Here is a 21,721-nt window from a genome sequence, read left to right on the forward strand (position 1 = left end):
GACTATTAACAGCAAAGACATGGTCTGTAAGAGGCTGTTTTTCATATGTGGCTCAAACTTCGCCCTTTTCCACTTGTAGAGTAACAAAGGATTAGTTTTGACTGCCTGTGGATGAATTGGATGCATTTGAGTGAATATCGGGATGATTTTTAACAACATATTCAACCAAGGGAAAGATAATAGTACTTTTCACTCGCAGGTATTTTCGCATTTGTGGAGCGCTAAAGGCGATGTTTAACACAGTGTCTGAACTGCTGTCTTGCTTTTGAGAAAAGTGGATTGGATTCAGGTGGAAAGAAATGAGGGGGAAAAAGTTGAAATTTTGTGTTTGTTTGTTGCACAATTGTGTGAGGAATTATCTGAATTTACTTTCTGAAAATCTTGCTAATCATGCCGCATTCAGTTTGACTATATCAAGAGAAAACAACAACTTACCATTCTTCCATTTTAAAGGAATATTGTTTTGAATATTATTATTTATTTTATTGGTATCATTCATATTGTCTTAATTTCTCATTAGGCCTATTCATAAATCTGTTCATGTTATAAGAGTAGCAATAATGTAAAATTATATAATTAAAAATGATTTGGATTTGTTTAAAATATTAGTATTTGCTTTATATAATAAAACATTCTGCTAACATTTCTCTTAAACTTTAAATATATATTTTAATGGCAATTACAGAGAAAAGTTTCTCCGTTATCCCACCAAATATTGACATTTTATATTTTTTTATTATTTCAACAGTCAATCAGTTATTAGTTCTAACAATAATACTAAAAATACAGTATATGGTTATTATTATACATTTTCTAAACCACTTGTTCTATTCATTTACAGTTTTTCTCTGTGGCTTTGGTGCATTTCTCACAACACTGTTTACGTTTGCACAACAGTTAATGCATTACTCAAAACAATTAGTCATTTGTGCACATCATAGTAGCAGTTTCTCATTCCTTCCAACAAATTGCAAATGCTTTTGGACATGCATCAATTGCTTTCATACAACTCTCTGCTGTTTATAACATTATCATTTGCTTATGTCATGTCAGTCAAAATTAATTAAACTTGTGAATGCTGAATAGTCAGTCCATATAAAACTAATAGTAATTAGTATTTCATTACTCGAGTCATTACACACAAAAATGTTGAACTAGTTGACAAAATCTGTCAAGCAAATTTTATAAAGAAAAATTTATCTTAATTTTCCTGAAAATGTCTTAAAAATTGAACAGTTTCATGAATGATTTACAGACCTGTGTATGTTGTAGGTTCAGTTCCAAAATGTTCTGCAATATTGTTTACAGTTGTGCGCAGCTCTACCTAAAGGGAGTTTATGTTTGTTGTAAATAAGGGTGTATTTATTCCTTTGCACAATGCTGTAAATAAATTAGAATTGCAAAGAGCAAATGCAGTAAAAATGTGAAACATACATATTCAGTGTCTTGTATTCAGATACCTCACTAAAGGCAGTGATGTCTAACTTTACTGTAGTTTTCAAATGGCTGTGCAAATAGTATATAGTGCTATCTTGAGAATTTTCAGGAAGTGTCACCAAAATATGACATTTTTGCTTAAAGTTATTGTGACTTACAGTGTTATTTATTTATTTATTATTTTAATTGTTATTTTATTATCATTATCATCATCATTTTATTTATCATTAAAATGTTGCAGTGCAAAAACTAAATTAATTATTACAATTGTTTAAGAAAATTTAAATTTTAGAAAATTATTATCACAAAAAAATCATCTAAAATATTTTCTGATATGCAGTGCTCAGCATAAATGAGTACACCTTTCGCAGATCTCTTTTTTTTAAATGGATATTTTCTATCAGATGCTCTACAATAATATATTTGTACATATACATTAAATTAGTCAGACTCAGTACCAAAGCCAAAACCAGAACTAATCTAAAAAAATAAAATAAAATAGTACACCCAATTTAATATGTTGGGGGGAAATAGTTAAATAAAATGTTAACAAACAAGAAAAATCAAGTGAAATTTTGTAAATGAAATGTTGTAGTTATTTTGCAGTAACTCATTTGAATTTAAATATACTATATTTCTCTCTCTAAAGATGTTCAGTGACCAAACTTTTTATCTTAATGGATATAACGGTTTAATAAAACTGTTTTGTTTAAATACAACAAAATATGTTGACTGAATTCACTGAGAAATGGATAAAAATGTTCATTTTTAAAGGAAGTGTGCTCATTTATGCGGAGCACTGTGCACTCTTTACACAATTACATTTTGCTGTTTGTTCAAACTACTTTTTTAAATTGAGCTGAAACAACACAATTCTTGAGTTTTTTTGGAGGGACAACTTAGTTTTTTGTGTTCAATATATTTTAAAACAAATTACGTAATTCTTTTATGTCGTCCCAACACAAATCGATTATGAGGAACCCTGCATTTTTTACAGTTGCACATCATACAAATGCAGGGTTACACACAATTCATTGTGTGAGGATTGAACAGATAAAAATTTTATTGTCCGAATGAAGTTTCAATAATTGTGTCATTTCAGCTTAATTTAAATAAGTAGTTTAAACAAAATGCAGGGTTCCACACAATTTATTCATTTTGACCCAACACAAATCGATTAAGTAAACTTTACAGATTTAACAAATTTAAGAGGATTGAACATAAAAATGTAAGTTGTGGGAATTAAATCTCAATAATTGTGTTGCCTTGGCTCATTTTAAATAAGTAGTTTGAACAAAATTCATTCATGTTTTCCCAACACAAATCAATTAAATTAACTTAATTACATAAAACATTGTTTTTACACATTTAGGTGGATTAAACATAAAATAATTCAGTTGTTTAAAAAACAAAAACAAATTAATATTAAACATAATAAAAACAAATATATTTTGTATATTTTTCCCTTCTTTGATCTTTTTGGTATATGAAATATAACCTTGCTTCTTCCTGACAAATTGATCCGTTCACCCTCATTGTGTGTTAAACTTTCCGCTCCCCCACTGACTGCAGTGATTGAGTCCCCGATGAGTGTTTGCAGTGAATTGTGCTTTGTCTAACCTGAACTCCAGAAAGAAACAAGTGTCATCTTCCTGTCAGCTGTCCTGTGGTGCAGCGTTCGAGAGGAGGAGGTACTTTGAACCGCGGCGCCTTTGAGCTTCATGTTGTTGCCTTGCACTTGTGCTATAAGTGACACTTTGGACCTGAATCTGGAAGTACAGTGTAGGGCTGCACAATAGATAGTTTGAGCATCGATGTACAAATCTGCAATAGTCACATCGCAGGATCTGCAATTTTGAGTTAGGATTATTGAAGTTGTCGCAAAGTTTGACCGTACCAATGAAATATTTTTCTTTAAATGTGTTTTTAAGAGCTGTAAATGTGTAAGATTTCAAGCAAATTTCCACACGTATGAAGCTTTGACAAAGAAGCCCATTTTAATGGATTGAACCTAAAACAATTAAGTTGTGCCCAAAATAAGCCTTAAGAATTTTATGTAGTTTATTAGTTTAAACAAAGAGCAAAAGTATTTTTGAGAGTGTGAATTTAAAATTGGTATAATTTAAATCTTAAACCAACTTTTCAATGAAAAAAATAATATAATTCATTTGTTTGTTTTCTTTTCGGCTTTTCCGCCAACTTATCCAGCTTATGTTTTACATAGTGTATCCAGCTGCAACTCAACACTGGGAAACACCCATACACTTTTGCATTCACACACATACACTATGGCCAATTTAGCTTACCCAATTCACCTGTACCGAATGTCTTTGGACTGTTGGGGAAATCAGAGCACCTGGAGGAAACCCACATAAACACGCAGAAATGCCAACTGACCCAGCCGGGGGTCGAAGCAGCAACCTTTTTGCTGGGAGGCGAACGTGCAACCCACTGCACCACCATAAAGCCCAATCGTATAAAAACTTCATACAATTAAAAATAAAATAAAAATATATCTATAAAAATCATATAATTTATAATGCATATAAATACTTAAATCAGTTATTGCATTTACGGTGGAATGAAAATAAGATTAATTAATTTATTAATTTCAATGTATTTATACAATGTAGACTATACAGTGTAATTTTACATATGATAATTGAATTTCTACCTGAGTACTGTCAGATTCCACAGTAAAGCGAAAAACATGGTTCATTTTGTAAAATATATATATATATATATATATATATATATATATATATATATATATATATATATATATATATATATATATATATATATATATATATAAAATATATATTTTTTGCTTGTTCAAACAACGTATTTAAAATTAGCTGAAACAACACATTTCTTGAGATTTCATTGGGACAACTTAATTTTTTTCTTTAATCCATATACATTTTTTAAAAGTGTTAAGTTAACTTAATCAATTTGTGTTAGAACAACATGAATTAATTGTGTGGACCCTGCATTTTTTACAGTGTATCTTTGCTCTGTTGTATTTAAAATATTTTATGCATGATTTATAAACCTGCAAACTTATCCCAATTATTCTAAAACTTTGAAGTGTTTCCAAATAGAGTTGACAGTGTTGTGAAATTAATCAGATCGTAATACTGTATACAGTTGAAGTAAATTTTTAGCCCTTCTGTGAATCGTTTTATATATATATATATATATATATATATATATATATATATATATATATATATATATATATATATATATATATATATATATATATATATATATATCCCAAATAATTTTGTCCAGAGCAAGGACATTTTTATAGTATTTCCTGTAATATTTTTTTTCTGGAGAAAGTCTTATTTGTTTTATTTCAGCTTGACTAAAAGTGTTTTTTAAAAACCTTTTTAGTGTCAAAATGATTAGCTCTTAAGCAAAAAAAATTTTTTTTCGATTGTTTAAGGCAGTGGTCCTCAACCACCGGGCCGCACAAGAAATCAATAATAGTGAGTCTGAACGATCTTTTATTTTGAAAAGTCTTTTATTTTGAAATAATTAATTCTCTCGCTTACATATCGTTCACTTGAGAGCCCTAATTTCACCCACAAGCAGCAAAATGAGTGAAAAATAGACACCTTTGGAAAGTTTTTTTGCTAAGGTGAAAAGGCCCAGTGAAGGACACGTGAACTGCCAAAGTATGGATCCGCAACCTATTTGTCAGCAAATCAAGTGTATGCACCATGTCTCTGCAAGAAGAGATCGCAAATGACGGCGGCATTTTTGGTGCCACTCGCATATCTTGCTGTCTTTCTTGAGTTTGCACAAGTTTGTTAAGATGAACGGCGAGTCACGACCCGTGACAAGAATTGCCCGATCAGCTTCAGCTTGTATGGAGCAAACACATGTCGGTAAGACTGAACTCTTAATTTCTCAGACAAACACAGAACAACACTGCAGGGCTTTGTAATTTTCTTCATATTTAAAACTTGTATCAGAGTGACAGCAATGTTTTGTCAGCTTGTCATCCTCTGCGAAAACGTTTGTTAGTCGCTTAGCGCCTGTAGCAGATGTCATGTGTGTTTAAGATCTTATGCCAGTTCACCTAGGAACTAATTAAGGCGGAGCTAATTTCAGGGGGAACTATAAAAATGATGCACCACTGTGAGTAGAGAGACCAATGCATTCACTTCCAAGCATTCAACAAGCTAAGGAATGCTTATGCTTTTCTTGAGTTTCTCCCTTCCGTAACCAGCCAATGAGGTATGTTTGTTTTGTATGATTTGTTGGTTTTGTTTGATTTGAAGTGTGGTGTTGTTGTTGCTGTTTGTTTGGTGTGTGCATTTAACTGTTTGTTTATGAGCGGTGCTATTTATAAAGTTAAATTGTATTAGTTAAGATTATGTGATCCAGTGTTATGTGTGACCATAATGTGGTGATTTGGATTAATTTGATATGGAAATGCACTGTTGTAATTCATTGTTGTATGTTTTTTAGTTCTTACGTCTGGTACACCCCTGATGTCTTGTGGTTTGCTCTATGTTGAGAACTGAAGACTTGCTATGAAAATAAACCAGTCAGTAGAAATCATAGACTCTTGCTCGTTTGTTGCTGGAGGGAGCTACAGTAAGAACTCAAGGCTCATTGCGAGTATGAAAGAAGAAGCAGGACAATTTAACCAATGAACTCAGTCAAGTGTTCTGTTGTGCAAAGCAACGAAGTGAAATTATACATGGTTCAGCAATATCAGAAGGAAAGGACATTGCCGGTGTAATATGGAGACGCAAGCATAACTTGAAGAGCAGCACAAGTCAAGACCAGCAGTAAGAGTGGTGCAGTTAAGTGTGATTAAAGGTACCTAACTGTGGTTAATGACTGCAAAGACTTTAAGTATTGTTTAATATTGTCATGTTCCTTTCAAAATGTTGGTGGTTTATTATTGACTTGTATGTAAATTAAGTACTGTTTAACTGCCTGTTTCTATTGCTGTGAAATAAGGGTAAATTTCACTTTCAGTGTTTAATCAAATTAAGGCATGATTTATGGTCTTAACTTTAAATTAAGGAATAAATAATAAAGAAAAGGATTTTAGAAGTGAAAAAGGAGAAGTTTGAACAATGTCAGATTTAGGTGAGCGGCCCATGGATGATAGAGTGAATCAGCAACTTGCAACTCAGCCCTCAGTGAGAAGTAAGGTGGCAACGGAAACTTCTGATGCTGTGGAGACTGAGCTACGAAGAGGAAAGAGGACTCGTAAGCTGACTGAAAAGGGTCAGAAGTTGCAAGAAGAGAAGTTGGAAAGGTATGAACAGAGATTCAAGGTCAGTTATGATAAATGGAAATCTCTTGTCAAAGAAGTAAAGTGGTTATTATCTGAGTCTTCTTCAATTGAATCATTACAAGATGTTATGGCAAGAATGACAAAGGCTTCTGCAGTTGTAGGCACTGGGTATGAAGATCTACGCCATTTGAGTATTCCTGACCATGATACACGCCGCCGAGTAGACCATTGTGAAGCAGTCACAAAGAAAATGGAGGTTTTGGTGAAGCATTATTTCGAAGGGAATAAGGAAATGGAGTCTGGATGGAGTGACATTGAGTTATCTGAAGAGGTCAGTGTCGGCACAAGGATTTCTAGAACATCTACATCGTCTCAAAGTAAGTCAAGATCTTCTAAGTTTTCAAGTTTATCTGCTGCCAAAAAACAAGAAGCTGCTGCTGAGGTTGCTGCTAATGAAGCCACTTTAGAAGTCTTAAAGGAACAGGATCGTCAGTTTAAGGAACTTCAGAAGCTTGAAGCTGAAGATAAGAAGCGTATAGCTGAACAAGAAGCTGATGATTTGAAGCGCCGTGAAGAAGAGGCTAAGGTGAAAGCTCAGCACGAGGTGGAAAATGCAGCTAGACGTAAGTTATTAGAAGATAAACGCCGCGAACTGGAACGTTTGGAGACAGTTAAGAAGTTAAATGCAGCTAAAGCACGTATGCAGATATATGAACAGAGTGAAGTTTCAGAAGATGATGAACTTTTGAGTGACTTGTCTCATGACTGTGAATTTAAAGAAATCCATGTGGATAAAAGACACCACAGACCTGATAATTTGTCAACAAAAAATGTCACTTTACAGCCAACAGTGACAACTCCACAAATAGATAATACTTCTCTTGTCAAGGCTTTGACTGAATCTATGAGTGTCAATCGACTTCCTGTGCCAGAACCAATGGTTTTTAATGGGGATCCACTTAAGTTCAATGATTGGAAAACGTCCTTTCAAATGTTAATAGAGAAGAAATCCATTCCTGCAGTGGAGAAGATTTTCTATCTACGGAGGTATGTAGGAGATTCTGTCAAAAAGGCTCTTGAAGGCCATTTTCTTCTTGGAACAGATTCGGCTTATTGTTCAGCTTGGAAGATTTTGGAAGAAAGATATGGAAATCCATTTCTTATAGCCAAATCATTTCGAGAGAAGCTTTATGCTTGGCCAAAGATTGGTCCCAAGGAAAGTTTGGAACTACAAGAGTTTGTAGATTTCCTTCGTAGTTGTGAGGCTGCCATTCCTCAAATTAAAGAACTTGAAGTGTTAAATGATTGTAATGAGAACCAAAAAATTCTTGCCAAGCTGCCTGATTGGTTAACTTCAAGATGGAATAGAGAGGTGATGGAAACTGAAGAAAATACTAAAACCTTTCCAAGTTTCAGCCAATTTGTTAAGTTCCTCACAAAGGAAGCCAAGATTGTGTGCAATCCTATAACATCACTTTATGCTCTGAAATCAAGCGATAAAGAAGGAACAAGGACGTTGAAGACTCGAAGCTCTGTGGGAAAGGTGTTGGCGACTAATTCTGGTGGAGACAACCTCGTCTTGGTGAGTTGTGTTTTTTGTCAAAAAAATGATCATAGTCTTCATAAATGTCATAAGTTCATGGAGAAGACAGTTGTTGAACGACACAAGTTTGTCTATAAGAAGATGTTATGCTTTGGATGTTTGAAGCCTGGACATCAATCAAGGATTTGTCAAAACAGAAGTGTCTGTGACATTTGTGCAAAAAACCATCCTACCTGTCTTCATGAAGATCGTTCAAGGAGTGTTGGAAATCATGGGGTGACTGAAAGCTTTAAGAAGAGTACAGATCTTTATCAGCATAGACACACAAGAGTTCTAAATGAGGCAACTTCGAACCAGGTAATGCAAGAAATTAATAATACCTGCACTTCTTCTATTATACCTGTATGGGTGTCTACAACATCTGAACCAGAAAAAGAGGTTCTAGTATATGCTCTCCTTGATACACAAAGTGATACAACCTTTATTCTTGAAGAGACTACACATGCATTGAATGTTAAGAAGGAAGCAGTTCAATTGAAACTTGCAACTATGGCTTCAAAGATTACAGTCGTTCCTTGTTTTAAAATGAAGGGTCTTCAAGTTAGAGGGTTTTATTCGAAAACTAGGATTCCTCTGCCAACAACCTATTCAAGAGAGTTTGTTCCTGCCAGCAAAGATCACATTCCTACACCACAAACAGCAAGAGTATGGCCTCATCTTGAACATATTGCAGATGTCCTTGCTCCTCGACAAGGTTGTGATGTTGGCTTATTAATTGGATACAACTGTCCACAGGCTCTTCTTCCACGAGAGGTGGTGGCTGGTGAAGGAAATCAACCTTTTGCACAGAGGACCGATTTGGGATGGAGTGTAATTGGTCATGGTAATCCATGTGTTGACTCTGGCGATATTTATGGAACAAGTCATCAGATTATTGTGAGGCAAGTAATGCCAAGTATACCTGCTTCTGTCAATCTCAAAACGAAGGTGCACTATGTCTGTCGAACACAAATCAAAGAAGTGGTTTCTCCAATAGATGTCATCAGGGTGTTTGAATCTGATTTTTGTGAGCAAGAATCTGAGGATTGCTGTATGTCTCAAGAGGATCTTCGATTCCTAGGGAAAATGAAAGCAGGTACATCATTAAATAAGGCTGGACATTATGAGATGCCACTACCATTTAAAGGTGACAGGCCTAACTTGCCAAACAATAAAGTCTGTGCAGTATATCGTCTCAAATGTTTGGCAAGAAGATTTAAGAAGGATATGCAGTATTACAGTGATTATACTGCTTTCATGAATGAAATCATTGCCTGTGGAGATGCTGAGAAGGTTCCACCTGAAGAAGCTGAGAAATGTTCAGCATGGTACATTCCTCATCATGGAGTGTATCATCCAAAAAAGCCTGGAAAAATTAGAGTTGTTTTTGATTGTTCTGCAAGGTTTCAAGGAACTTCTTTAAATGACCATCTTTTGACAGGCCCAGAGCTGACAAATACTCTAGTGGGTGTCTTGTGTCGTTTCAGGAAAAATCCAGTTGCCATTATGTGTGACATAGAACGCATGTTTCATCAGTTTCATGTCAAAGCAGAGGACCGAGATTATCTTCGATTCTTATGGTGGGACAACGGCAATTTGGAAGCTCAACCCTCAGTGTATAAAATGAAAGTTCATTTATTTGGTGCAGCTTCTTCCCCAGGTTGTGCAAATTATGGTCTTAAACATCTTGCTGCTGAAGGAAAAGGAATGTTCACTGAAGATGTTATTAGGTTCATCCAAAGGAACTTTTACGTTGATGATGGATTAGTAAGTGTTCCAACTGAAGCTGAAGCAATTGCCCTTGTGACTGAAGCTAAGAAACTCTGTAGCACTGGGAAACTTCGACTTCACAAGTTCATTTCCAACAGTAAGAATGTTATCGCTTCAATTCCTCAAGAGGATCTTGCTAAAGGAGTAAAGGATTTGGATCTGGATCTGGGTGAGATGTATGTGGAGAGAGCACTTGGTGTTCAATGGTCAATTGCATCTGATGAATTCCAGTTTAGAGTCATTGTAAAGGAACATCCATTTACTCGCAGAGGAGTGTTGTCAACGATAGCATCTGTGTTTGATCCACTTGGATTTATGGCACCATTCATTTTGGTGGGCAAGAAGATCCTACAACAGCTGTGCTACAACAAGGCTAGTTGGGACGATTCATTGCCTGAAGACTTGCAATCTCGATGGGAACGTTGGCTTTTAGATCTGCCAAATTTAGCTGATGTGAAGATCCCACGATGTTATGTTCCACAGATAAGTAACGAAGCCATTCGTTTTGAACTCCATCATTTCTCTGATGCTAGCATCTCAGGATATGGGGAATGCTCCTATCTTCGAACAGTCAGTGCATCAGGTGAGGTTCATTGCTCTTTCGTCATGGGAAAGTCACGAGTTGCACCAACAAAAATAACTACTATTCCAAGACTAGAACTTTCAGCTGCAGTGGTCGCTGTACGGGTCAGTGATATGCTGAAGAAAGAATTGGACATTAAGGATTTACAGGAATGTTTCTGGATTGATTCTAAGGTAGTTCTGGGATACATCAACAATGATGCTAGGAGATTCCAAGTTTTTGTAGCTAATCGTGTTCAACGTATCAAGTTGAGTACTGAATCGAATCAATGGAAATATGTAGGCACTGAAGACAATCCTGCAGATTCTGCTTCTAGAGGTTTGATGGTTGAACAACTAGTGGCGTCAAGTTGGCTCAAGGGACCAAAATTCTTGTGGCAGAAAGATCTTCCCAGTGATGAAGTTAAGGTGGGAGATGTGATCACAAGTAATGATCCAGAGCTTCGAAAGGTTCAAGTTTTCAATATCCAAGCAAATAAAGAAAAATCATTGTTAGAACGTCTTCTCAAATTCTCGGACTGGGCAAGGATGGTGAAGGCCATTGCCAGACTTAAACGGTATGTAAGAGAAGCTAAAGGTTTTGAATCCAAAGCTTTTGAACCTACTACTTTGGAGCAAAGGAAAGATGCTGAGCTCTTTATCATTCGGTTAGTTCAAGAAGCAACCTTTTCCCATGAAATGACGAGTCTCAAGAAACAACTAGCATTTACATCTGATGCTCAAACCAAAAGCCAGTTGTACAAGTTAAGTCCTTTCCTGGATAATCAAGGCATACTGCGAGTTGGAGGTCGCTTGGCAAATGCAACTCTTCATTTAGACGTAAAATATCCTGCCATTCTTCCAAGGAAAAATCATTTCTCAGCATTACTAATCAAACATTATCACGAACGAGTACAACATCAAGGGCGAGGAATGACCGTGAATGAACTTCGGTCCAATGGTATATGGATTCTTGGATGCAGTAGTGCTGTTTCTTCTCACATATACAAATGCCTGAAATGTAGGAAATTTAGAAGGTGTGTAGAAGAACAGAAAATGGCTGATCTTCCTGAAGATCGTGTGCAGCCAACTCCACCTTTTCTATTGTGTGGAATGGATTGTTTTGGACCTTTTTATGTTACCGATGGTAGAAGGCAACTCAAACGCTATGGGTTATTGTTGACTTGTATGTGTTCCAGAGCCATACACATTGAAATGCTTGATGCTCTGTCTACTGATGCATTTATTAATGCTCTCCGCTCCTTTATAGCCATTCGTGGAACAGTTCGCCAAATTCGATGTGATCAGGGTACGAACTTTGTGGGGGCAAGCAGAGAATTTATGAGCACATTGAAAACAATGGATCAAGGGCAGATAAAGAAACTTGGCTGCGAGTTGATCATGAACATTCCATCAGCAAGTCATATGGGAGGTGTCTGGGAAAGACAGATCCGTACCGTAAGAAATGTTTTGACTTCTGTTCTTGACCAATGTCCTGGGGCACTTGACAGTACTTCCCTGCGAACTCTGTTGTATGAGGTTATGGCTATTGTGAATAGCAGGCCTTTGACTGTTGAGCATTTGAATGACCCTCTAGGTCCAGAACCTCTTACCCCAAATCACATCTTGACAATGAAGTCTATGATTGTGGAACCACCACCTGGAGAGTTTGTCAAAGAAGATCTTTATCTCCGTAAACGATGGCGCAAAGTGCAGTATTTAGTCAACAACTTCTGGTCGCGCTGGAGAAAAGAGTACCTTTTAAATCTTCAGCAAAGACAGAAATGGAATAAGAATCGCAGGAATGTTAAAGTGAATGACATAGTAATCCTTAAAGATGATGTTTCACCACGTAACAAGTGGAAATTGGCAAAGGTGGTAGACGTGTACCAAGGAAAGGATGGCAAAGTGAGACAAGTCAAGTTGTTAATGAGTGACTCTTCGCTTGATGGAAAGGGTAAGCGATTGTCTAAACCAAGTTACCTTGAGCGTCCAATACAGAAGGTAGTCATTCTTCTTGAAGCTGATTGAAGACTGCTTGATTTCACACTATCACTCCATGGGTTGCATTATTTTTCATAATTGTGTTTAAGTGTGATTTATAAAACAGGAAAAAATCACAAGTGATTTGGTGGGAGTGTAGCAGATGTCATGTGTGTTTAAGATCTTATGCCAGTTCACCTAGGAACTAATTAAGGCGGAGCTAATTTCAGGGGGAACTATAAAAATGATGCACCACTGTGAGTAGAGAGACCAATGCATTCACTTCCAAGCATTCAACAAGCTAAGGAATGCTTATGCTTTTCTTGAGTTTCTCCCTTCCGTAACCAGCCAATGAGGTATGTTTGTTTTGTATGATTTGTTGGTTTTGTTTGATTTGAAGTGTGGTGTTGTTGTTGCTGTTTGTTTGGTGTGTGCATTTAACTGTTTGTTTATGAGCGGTGCTATTTATAAAGTTAAATTGTATTAGTTAAGATTATGTGATCCAGTGTTATGTGTGACCATAATGTGGTGATTTGGATTAATTTGATATGGAAATGCACTGTTGTAATTCATTGTTGTATGTTTTTTAGTTCTTACGTCTGGTACACCCCTGATGTCTTGTGGTTTGCTCTATGTTGAGAACTGAAGACTTGCTATGAAAATAAACCAGTCAGTAGAAATCATAGACTCTTGCTCGTTTGTTGCTGGAGGGAGCTACAGCGCCTAATCTGTTCTTCTGGAGCTATTTCATTGTAAACAAGCATTTTAACAGTCAGTATGTTTTATTATTATTTACAAAAGGAAATAAATACAGTAGTATACATTAACAGCAAATAAATTAGCAAAGAGTTTAGCTTATTAAAATGAATAGCTTATATAAAAAATAGAATAAAGTTATCAAATCTCATTCATCGTTATTGAGGTTTTTCGTTTGACTACAATAAATAACAGAGGTGTTACTTTAAAATGCTCACATCGAATGTTATAATGAAAGCATTCAATTGCTTTCCTAACTGTTTATTTTTATTTAGGACAAAAATAGTTGTGTTTGAAGAAAACCCACCAAGATCAACATCTTTAGATGTTATTATTATTAATTATGTGTAAATGTCTATTCAAACACACACCCAAAACCCAGACTTTCACTCCGCTTTCAAAATGTCCACTGTTGATTGACTTTTGTTTTTAATAGTGATTTTAAAACTTTTAATATAGAAAGTACTCTGCTATGTAGTGGCTATTATTAATCAGAAATTGCGTGTACTTAGTTTTACATTAGCAAATGCAGTCTTGAACCTACAAACACCCGGCAAGTACCGAGGAACATATGTAACACATTGATCAAATTTACAGTCACAGTCATGTAAAAGAAATATTCGACTAATATTTAGTTTTGCCTTTATTCGTCTTTATTTCAGTCGTAAAAGCAGGAATCTTCAGACACATGATCTCTTTACAACACGATTTAAAACATAATAGTTTAACTAATTTCTAATAACTACTTTTTATCTTTTTCATGATGACCATCAGTGCATAATATTTACTAGTTATTTTGCAGGATAGTTGTAATCAGACAAGCCTCTTTATGTATTGTATATTGATTCATATTTAAGTGTAATTTAAAGACTTATGTAACTAGGAAATTCAGAATAATGAGTCAAGTAAGTTATTGTATAACTAGTTTATTGTGTAGACAATCAAAAAATATACAGTAAATATTTCTTAAGGAGGTTAAAAACACTGACCCTATATATATATATATATATTAAAAACTGCTTTTATTCAAGATATAAACTATGAGAAAAAAAGACTTGTTTAGACTCCTGAATAATTATTTTCTGTTTTATTGGAAATACTGTGAAATTCTCCTTGGTTTGGTAAAGATCACTTGGGAAACATTGTTTTAAATTAATGGGAGGGAAAAAAAGGACTTCAACTGTATCTGTAAAAGTTTACAGATGCAAAAAATGTGTGATGATGTACTTGACTGTTAGAATTGTTTTATCCACTACCATACAAAGTTACTTGTCAAATATATTAACATTGAAGATTATTTTGAGTTTAAATTATTTAATTATCTTGTTTATGAAAACTGCAGAGTGATGCATAAATAAAATTTACTTCAAATATTTGTTTAAGTAGTTTGTGATGTATGTTAAAGTGTGCCCCCTAAAAGTACAAGTGGCCCCTGCCAGTTACTCTGGTGCATAGGAGGGGCGATGGCACCTGTAATGGACAGGAAGGGAATCCTGTCGTTTCTATAATTATTTTATAGTGTTTTCATGCCTAAATAAAAAAAAAAAAAAGGCAAAGAGCAGATTCATGTCTAAGAGCAAGCGGTGGCCCCTGGTGGTTCGGCAGTATGGATTGCGTATAGGGAGGATCGGCTGTTTAATGTTTATTGCCACCCTTCATAGAAAGACAAAAAAAAACAGGAAAAATGCGGTAAAATACCTTTACGGGATGATAGCCGGATAAAACTCCCATATTAAAATATGGGAGAATCCCGGGAAAAATGGGAGGGTTGACAGGTATGGTCTGCAGTAGAAGTGCCACGAAATCGATCGATTTTTATGCTTAATTTCGATTATCGAATCAAAAAATAGAATTGTCGATGCTGCCACGCCCCCATGTCACGTCAGCTTGGCTTGCCAAGCGGGAAAAAAACAGGCTTGTTGAAGTGCTTATTAAACTGCAGAAGCAGGAGACCCGTCGACAGAACTTAAACCCTCTCCTCTTCCAATGAAGTCGCCGGTGTGTAAGCATTTTGGATTTCCAGTGAGTTATGTTGACAACGTTCGTGTTGTCGACAAAAAAAAACACAGTTTTGCAAGCTCTGCTATGTACGTATTACGTACGGTTCGTCCGATAGACAACACCGGCATCGCGATCCTCTGCCCGCCCCCGTTGCAAATCCGCTCGCGAAAAGTACACACTCAGGCCCTGTTTACACTGTCTTTGTTTTTAAATGGCATTTTAGAACGACAACGATTTGACATCCACAGTGGCGTGTAGCATTTCTGAGCAGCCCTCCTTCCTCTCTGCCTCTGAAAATGCACATCACGTGACCACACAGACACAGCCATGCGCTCGAGACAGCAGGTCCAGGCAGTCAGAGGACTGCTTCAATCTTTCACTCACTTGTACTTAGTCATTTTAGCGAACACCTCAGATACTGTTGGCTGGTTCCTGTTGGTTGTGCGTCTTTTTTTACCGACGCTATTATAACGACACAGATCACTGCCTATTCAGGAGTCCCGCAGAAAAAAGTGATTGACAGGTGGTAATTATGTGTGTATCTTGCCTTTATTCATTTGCTGTATGATTTGTTTATGGGTAAAACAAAGACCATGCAGGTCAGGTAGTTTAAACGGTAGGCTACAAATAATTGATTGTTCATTAATTAATTAATTATTCATAATCGAAAATCGAATCAAATCGTGCCTTTAGAATCGAAAATGTAATCGAATCAAGGATTTGGAGGATCGTGACACCCTTAGTCTGCAGTGATAAAAAGGTTCAGAACCACTGGTCTACAAAACAAACCACTGTTATACAATAACTTGCCTAATTACAATAACTTACCTAATTAATATAGTTAAGCCTTTAAATGTCACTTTAAGCTGTATAGAAGTGTCTTAAAAAACATCTAGTAAAATATTATGTACTGCCATCATTGCAAAGATAAAATAAATCCGTTATTAAAAATTAATTATTAAAACTATTATAATTATTATGTTTAAAATGTGTTTAGAAATCTTCTCTCTGTTAAACAAAAATTGGGGGAAAAATATACAAGGGGCTGATAATTCAGGAGGGTTAATAATTCTGACTTCATCTCTATGACGCAGACAACAAAAATGTTGCAATGTCTGTTTTATTTCCACTATCATGCAGGCCTAAAGTACAGTGTGAAAAAAAGCAGAGTTCACTGACCGCTCTCTGTGACCAGGTGCATGTAGATCCTTATCGTCTGATTCGCTCTGTCGTGTCTGGACTAAACAGCCCGAAAAAAAAAATGCCTGTCATATCAATTAACTTAACAATCTGTGATGAAACGGCTGTCAAGCTTTTGGCACATCGAGCCCTCTGACTCTATCGCTTTCTCTCTCTCTCTTTTTCGTCCTGTTTTCTGAGTCTTATCTACATCCATTCATCACCATTCCTTCTCTGGCTGTTGAACATGGACAGAATGCCGGTGTTTCCTGCCATAAGTGTTTGTTTCTGTGGGTCATTTTTGGGCGTTTTTTTTTTATTATAGCCAGTAGCCACATTTATGTTCCAGCCTGGGGTGCATTTTATTGGAAATAAATATGCAAACAAATATAAAAAATATTTAGTTTTACTATTTGTAATATCAGTGATTTGCCCTGTTGCCGCACATCAAGAAGATCTAGAAACAAGAAGGTCGCTGGTTTGAGTCCCTACTGGCCCAGTTGACATTTCTGTGTGGAGTTTACATGTTCTCACCGCGTTGGCGTGGGTTTTCCTCCGGAGGCTCTGGTTTCCCCCTCAGTCCAACAACATGTGCTAAAGATGAATTACTGGTTTGTAAACATTCAGGATGTGCACGCAGCGAGGTTGTAGAAAAAAAAACGGGAGCACTAGCATTTAAAGTTTGTCTGACAGGTCCATTTGCGATAGCCCCCTCCCAATGGATATTGGATAAGACAAAATGGCCAAGCATCCAGCCCCAAATATACAACTATCTCATTGAAACTCCACCTGAATTTACAAGAGAGAAGTTAAAGGCTTGCAAGTCTTTGGATGCCAACAGTTTTGTTCTGTGTGGTCTTGTGCAAGAAATAATGTTCCATTATTACCAGATTTAAAACTATTTAGTGCTAAAAACCGAGGTTCTGCCTAGCCAAAGACAAGGAAAGAAGACGGAAATGTACAGGGCCTGGGTAATCATCAACAATCAAAACAACTGCATTCTGACAGCGAACTGCACCTGTACAGTCATCTTAGATTTTTACATTTCATTCTAAGCATTCAGTGTCCGCAATTAAATTCACCATATTTAGTTTTTGCTGAAACCATTGCTGCAATTAAAAATTAGTACTGGGTTTGATTCAGCATTGCGTGAACTTACCTGATATAAAATGAGATCATTTTTAATTGGGTCCGCATTCAATTCAGCTCTTCTGATGGCTGTTAGCCAAAGACATCTGCAGTTAGCATTAAAAGCAGTGTGGTGTACGGTAAAATTTAAGTTTTCTATTTTTTGGACATTTGATTGGACTTTTGACATGTTTGCTATTGCAACTGGCCTTTTTTGCAACCGCGGTTGAACCTGTGTAATGTAGGTTGGTAATTCCCCTACAGGTGAACTGGATGAACTAAATTGGCCGTAGTGTACGTGTGTGAATGATGGAGTGTTTGAATGTTTCCCAGTTCTGAGTTGCTGCTGTAATGGCATCCAATTTATTAAATATATGCCGGAATAGTAGGCGGTTCATTCTGCTGTGGCGAACTCTGATAAATAAGGTATTAAGCAGATGGAAAATGAATTAATACATTTGTAGTATGAAAGAATGTCACAAGTGTTTAACTTTTATTATATTATATTATATTATATTATATTATATTATATTATATTATATTATATTATATTATATTATATTATATTAGAATAGTTTAAAGCGTATATTTCGGAGCTAATTAATATACATCAACCTATGAGATCTCCCCGCTCTATGGATTGACTCTGTTTGACAGTTTTGCGATTACTCTTGAAATGTCGAGGTAATGTATAGAGTTCACTGAAAACACACTTACTTTCTTTAGCTTTTACTCATGTGACGTGAGTTCATGTATTTTGGCTCCTTGTATGTTTGCATGTATTATGCGTTTATGTACAGCACTTTGGTACCCATTGTGGATGGTTGAATGTGCTCTAGAAATAAATTGAGTTGAGTATATGAATGCAAGTATTTGGGTCAGTCTATATTTAAGTCTTTGCTTAGATTTTTATTGTACTTTAAATGCAATGACAGATTTAAGTTATTAAATGCAGTATTTTTATAATTTACATCTTGGTTTAAGATTTAAGTGATAAAAACTGCATATAATTTTTTAAATCATTCATTGCATTTACAGTAGAATGGAAATCTAAGCAAAGATTTAAATATAGACTAACAGTTTTACATTTACCTAGAACATGAATAGTTTTTTCCTGTTATACATCCCAAACATCCGTTTTCAAAACTACCATGGAGATGACAACATCAGTGAAGAGCTTAGTTTGAATAAAATAGAAGACATTATAAATGTGTCAAGAAATTAAAGTTAAGATAATTTTTTAGAAGACCTTTATAAAACATTTAACTGTATTTTATTTAAGCAAACTGAAATTGGCACACTATAAATACTTCCTCAAAGATTTACTAAATGTTTAATGTTTCGGTCCCTTGACCTATATGTTACAACATTTGATGAATCTTTAAGAAAGGGTTGATGGTATGGGCAATATCTCATTTCACATTTCTCATCGCACATTTCACGTATATTAATTGGGATAGTTCACCCAAAAATGTACTCACTATTTATTTATGCAGTTTTTACTTGTTCTAAACTTGAGTAGTGATTTTCATATTGACAATTGCGCTGGCTTCACAGTGCACTTCAAAACATTTATGCCATTCTGAACGCAGCTCTAGCTCATGACGAAAGCTATCCGCTATTTCCGGATGCAAGCCACTACTCGTTTGACTTGAGAAAATATTTGTTTATGACCACTTTTTGGTCATATCTCACATCAAAGTGAATTTTATATGAAATCATGGTGTACACGACAGTCTCTGGACTTGCTGCATCAGCAGTTTATAAAAAAATGTATATATTGCGTTCATGATTTTCGAAAGTATTACAGTGCTTTGTGAGCGTTTATTATTACAGTTTGTTGAGTCTTTCTACACTCTTAGAAAAAAAACCCAAACAATACTTTAATAGTTTATTCATGAGTCATGTCGTTATTTGGGAAAAGCACTTTAGAAAAGCAGATATTTTGAAGAAAACTAAAAACCTGAATCTATTGACATCCATAGTAGGAAAAACAAATAATATGAAAGTCAATGATTACAGGTTTTCAGCATTCCTTAAAATAATTTATTTTGTGTTTACAGAAGAAAGAAACTGCAACAGGTTTGGAGCAAGTGAAGCTTGAGTAAATTAAGACAGAATTTTTCAGTTTTGAGAGAACTATACCTTTAAGTAGCTACCAGTGTTTACTTTATAAATCGGACCATTTCAGAAGGCTTTCAGAAATGACACAAAAAGCAGACGACTTCATGTAGCGGACAAATCAAACTAGTGCAATTGTGCAAAGTAGATCCAAAAGTGTCCGCAGTTGAAAAAAACACCCCCGGTCTGGAATGAAACAGAATAAAAAGGGGCAAACAGAGAAGCGTCAGAGGACTGAAGGAGGGGTTAATTCTCTTATCTAAATTCTGAGCTGTGGAGGATTAATGTGGGCCGTTATGGAAAGAGGTTGTGGCTCTATTTTGGAGGAGGCTGATCAGAGCGAGCGAGACAGAGCGGGGTGACCTTCAGCGTTCTCCATAGTCTTTACAATAATGATGTCTGCTGGGATTTCTCATCTCCACTCAACAAGATGCCCCCATCGCCGTCAAGGTTAAAACAATTTCAATAGACTTTGCATCTGGCACGTGCAGCCTCAAATTTTGTTATTGCCGTGTTATTTTTGGCATTTGTTTAAAACTTTTCTGAGGTTTTACCGTTTATAGACACTAATTAGGCACAATTGCACATCCTTCAGAAACTTGCAGATTTTGTTATATCAGCGGTCTCGTTAAGCTTCTTGCAATTATGTTTGATGCGTGACGTAATATGACCTAAAACATGAAGACAGGGCGAGGCATAGAGTAGCTCCTCCCTCTAAAAACAGCCAATAGACTGGAGGAACTATGACTTTACCTTGTAGGCCAATCGGCTGCTAACATAAAACTGATTCCCTCTAAAAAATCCCTAAAGTATTTATTTACCAATAGGTTTTTTTAAGGTTGCAAATAAAAAGCTCTGTGTTCAAACACTGTTCATTACACTTACACATTTTGTCCAACTGGATAATCCTCACACAAATATATAACTTTTATCACTTTTGAATCATTAATGCAATGCAACAACTGAAAATCTAACATTAGGCTATAAACAAACTATACTGAGTTCAGCGTGCTCGGCTGTTACGTCAATACTACCCTGAAACAGACAACCTTTCAAGATTATTTTTAGAAATATGGATGCAAAAACGCATCTGTATATATCCTTCCCTCGCTGAGATATTTAAACTGGGGTAAGGACTTTCCTCCAACCTGGAGATGGCAAAACACCTTTTTCCGGTGGAGCTCCATGGCCTCGGACTCGGCAGCAAACCCGGCCCAGTGCATGCTGAAGGTCCATGTTTGATGAAGCCAACAGAACAACATCATCTGCAAATAACAGAGATGAAAATTGGCGGATCGGTGCAGCGGAAGCAGTAATGGTAACGTTTGCTTGTGGTAAAGAAGGAGCTGAGCCGAAAGGCAAAGCTTTGGATTTACCAGTCAATCTACATTCCTATTTTCACCTATGATCATGAGCTTTGAGTCATGACTGAAAGGATAAGGATACAAGCTGCCGAAATTAGTTTCCTTCGAGGGTGGCAGAGCACACCCTTATGGATAGGGTGAGGAGCTCTGACACCCAGGAGGAGCTTGGAGTAGAGCCGCTGCTCCTCCACATCGGGAGAAGTCAGCTGGGGTGGCTCAGGCATCTGTTTCGGGCGGAGGATTGTGATGCCGGCTCAGCATTGTGATGTCTATTGGCCATCAGCGATGGATGATAGCACGACCCAACCCTTATGACAATGTTGGAGTTTAGCTAAATTAATTCACACCTCCTCCTGACTTGCGATGTGCCTTTACCATTTGCAATGCATTAAAACATTGTTTTCCAGTCGCAGCCGCACTTTATTTTCGAAATGTTTAGTTTGTCTAAAGTGATGTTTACAAACGATAGGATACTAGTATGACAAGGGACGCAATCAGCCAGCCCAGTCGTCCCTCCATAGAAAAAAAGCAACATTTTGTGTCTGCCTGTTTGTTTACTTGCGGGAGAGT

At 36.1% G+C, this 21,721-nt stretch overlaps 2 protein-coding genes across 7 annotated transcripts in view; both read left to right on the forward strand.

Annotated features, from left to right (window-relative positions):
• Positions 1 to 21,721, forward strand: part of tafa5l (TAFA chemokine like family member 5, like) — a 144,212-nt gene that overhangs the window by 19,337 nt on the left and 103,154 nt on the right. Inside the window, exon 1 of one of the 2 annotated variants that reach the window (XM_073910085.1) lies at positions 4,960 to 5,336. The exons of the other annotated variant lie outside the window; for it this stretch is intronic. Coding sequence (XP_073766186.1) covers positions 5,264 to 5,336 — 73 coding nt within the window. The 5' untranslated portion in view covers positions 4,960 to 5,263. Of the gene's footprint in view, positions 1 to 4,959; positions 5,337 to 21,721 lie in introns of those variants that run through there. 2 annotated transcript variants of the gene reach the window in all.
• Positions 5,608 to 13,282, forward strand: LOC110440005 (uncharacterized). 5 transcript variants are annotated; one of them, XM_073910082.1, is made up of 3 exons: positions 5,608 to 5,688; positions 5,923 to 8,288; positions 8,415 to 13,282. In XM_073910082.1, the coding sequence occupies exons 2-3, from the start codon at positions 6,543 to 6,545 to the stop codon at positions 12,648 to 12,650; spliced, it is 5,982 nt and encodes a 1,993-aa protein (XP_073766183.1). In that variant the 5' UTR covers positions 5,608 to 5,688; positions 5,923 to 6,542; the 3' UTR covers positions 12,651 to 13,282. The 5 variants fall into 5 exon arrangements, 4 of the variants coding, with proteins under 4 accessions (XP_073766183.1, XP_073766184.1, XP_073766182.1 ...); XM_073910083.1 differs by having other exon boundaries at positions 5,923 to 6,727; positions 6,862 to 13,282; XM_073910084.1 differs by lacking the exon at positions 5,608 to 5,688 and having other exon boundaries at positions 6,550 to 6,727; positions 6,862 to 8,288.

This window comes from Danio rerio, chromosome 8, assembly GCF_049306965.1.
Source record: "Danio rerio strain Tuebingen ecotype United States chromosome 8, GRCz12tu, whole genome shotgun sequence".
Taxonomy (NCBI): domain Eukaryota; kingdom Metazoa; phylum Chordata; class Actinopteri; order Cypriniformes; family Danionidae; genus Danio; species Danio rerio.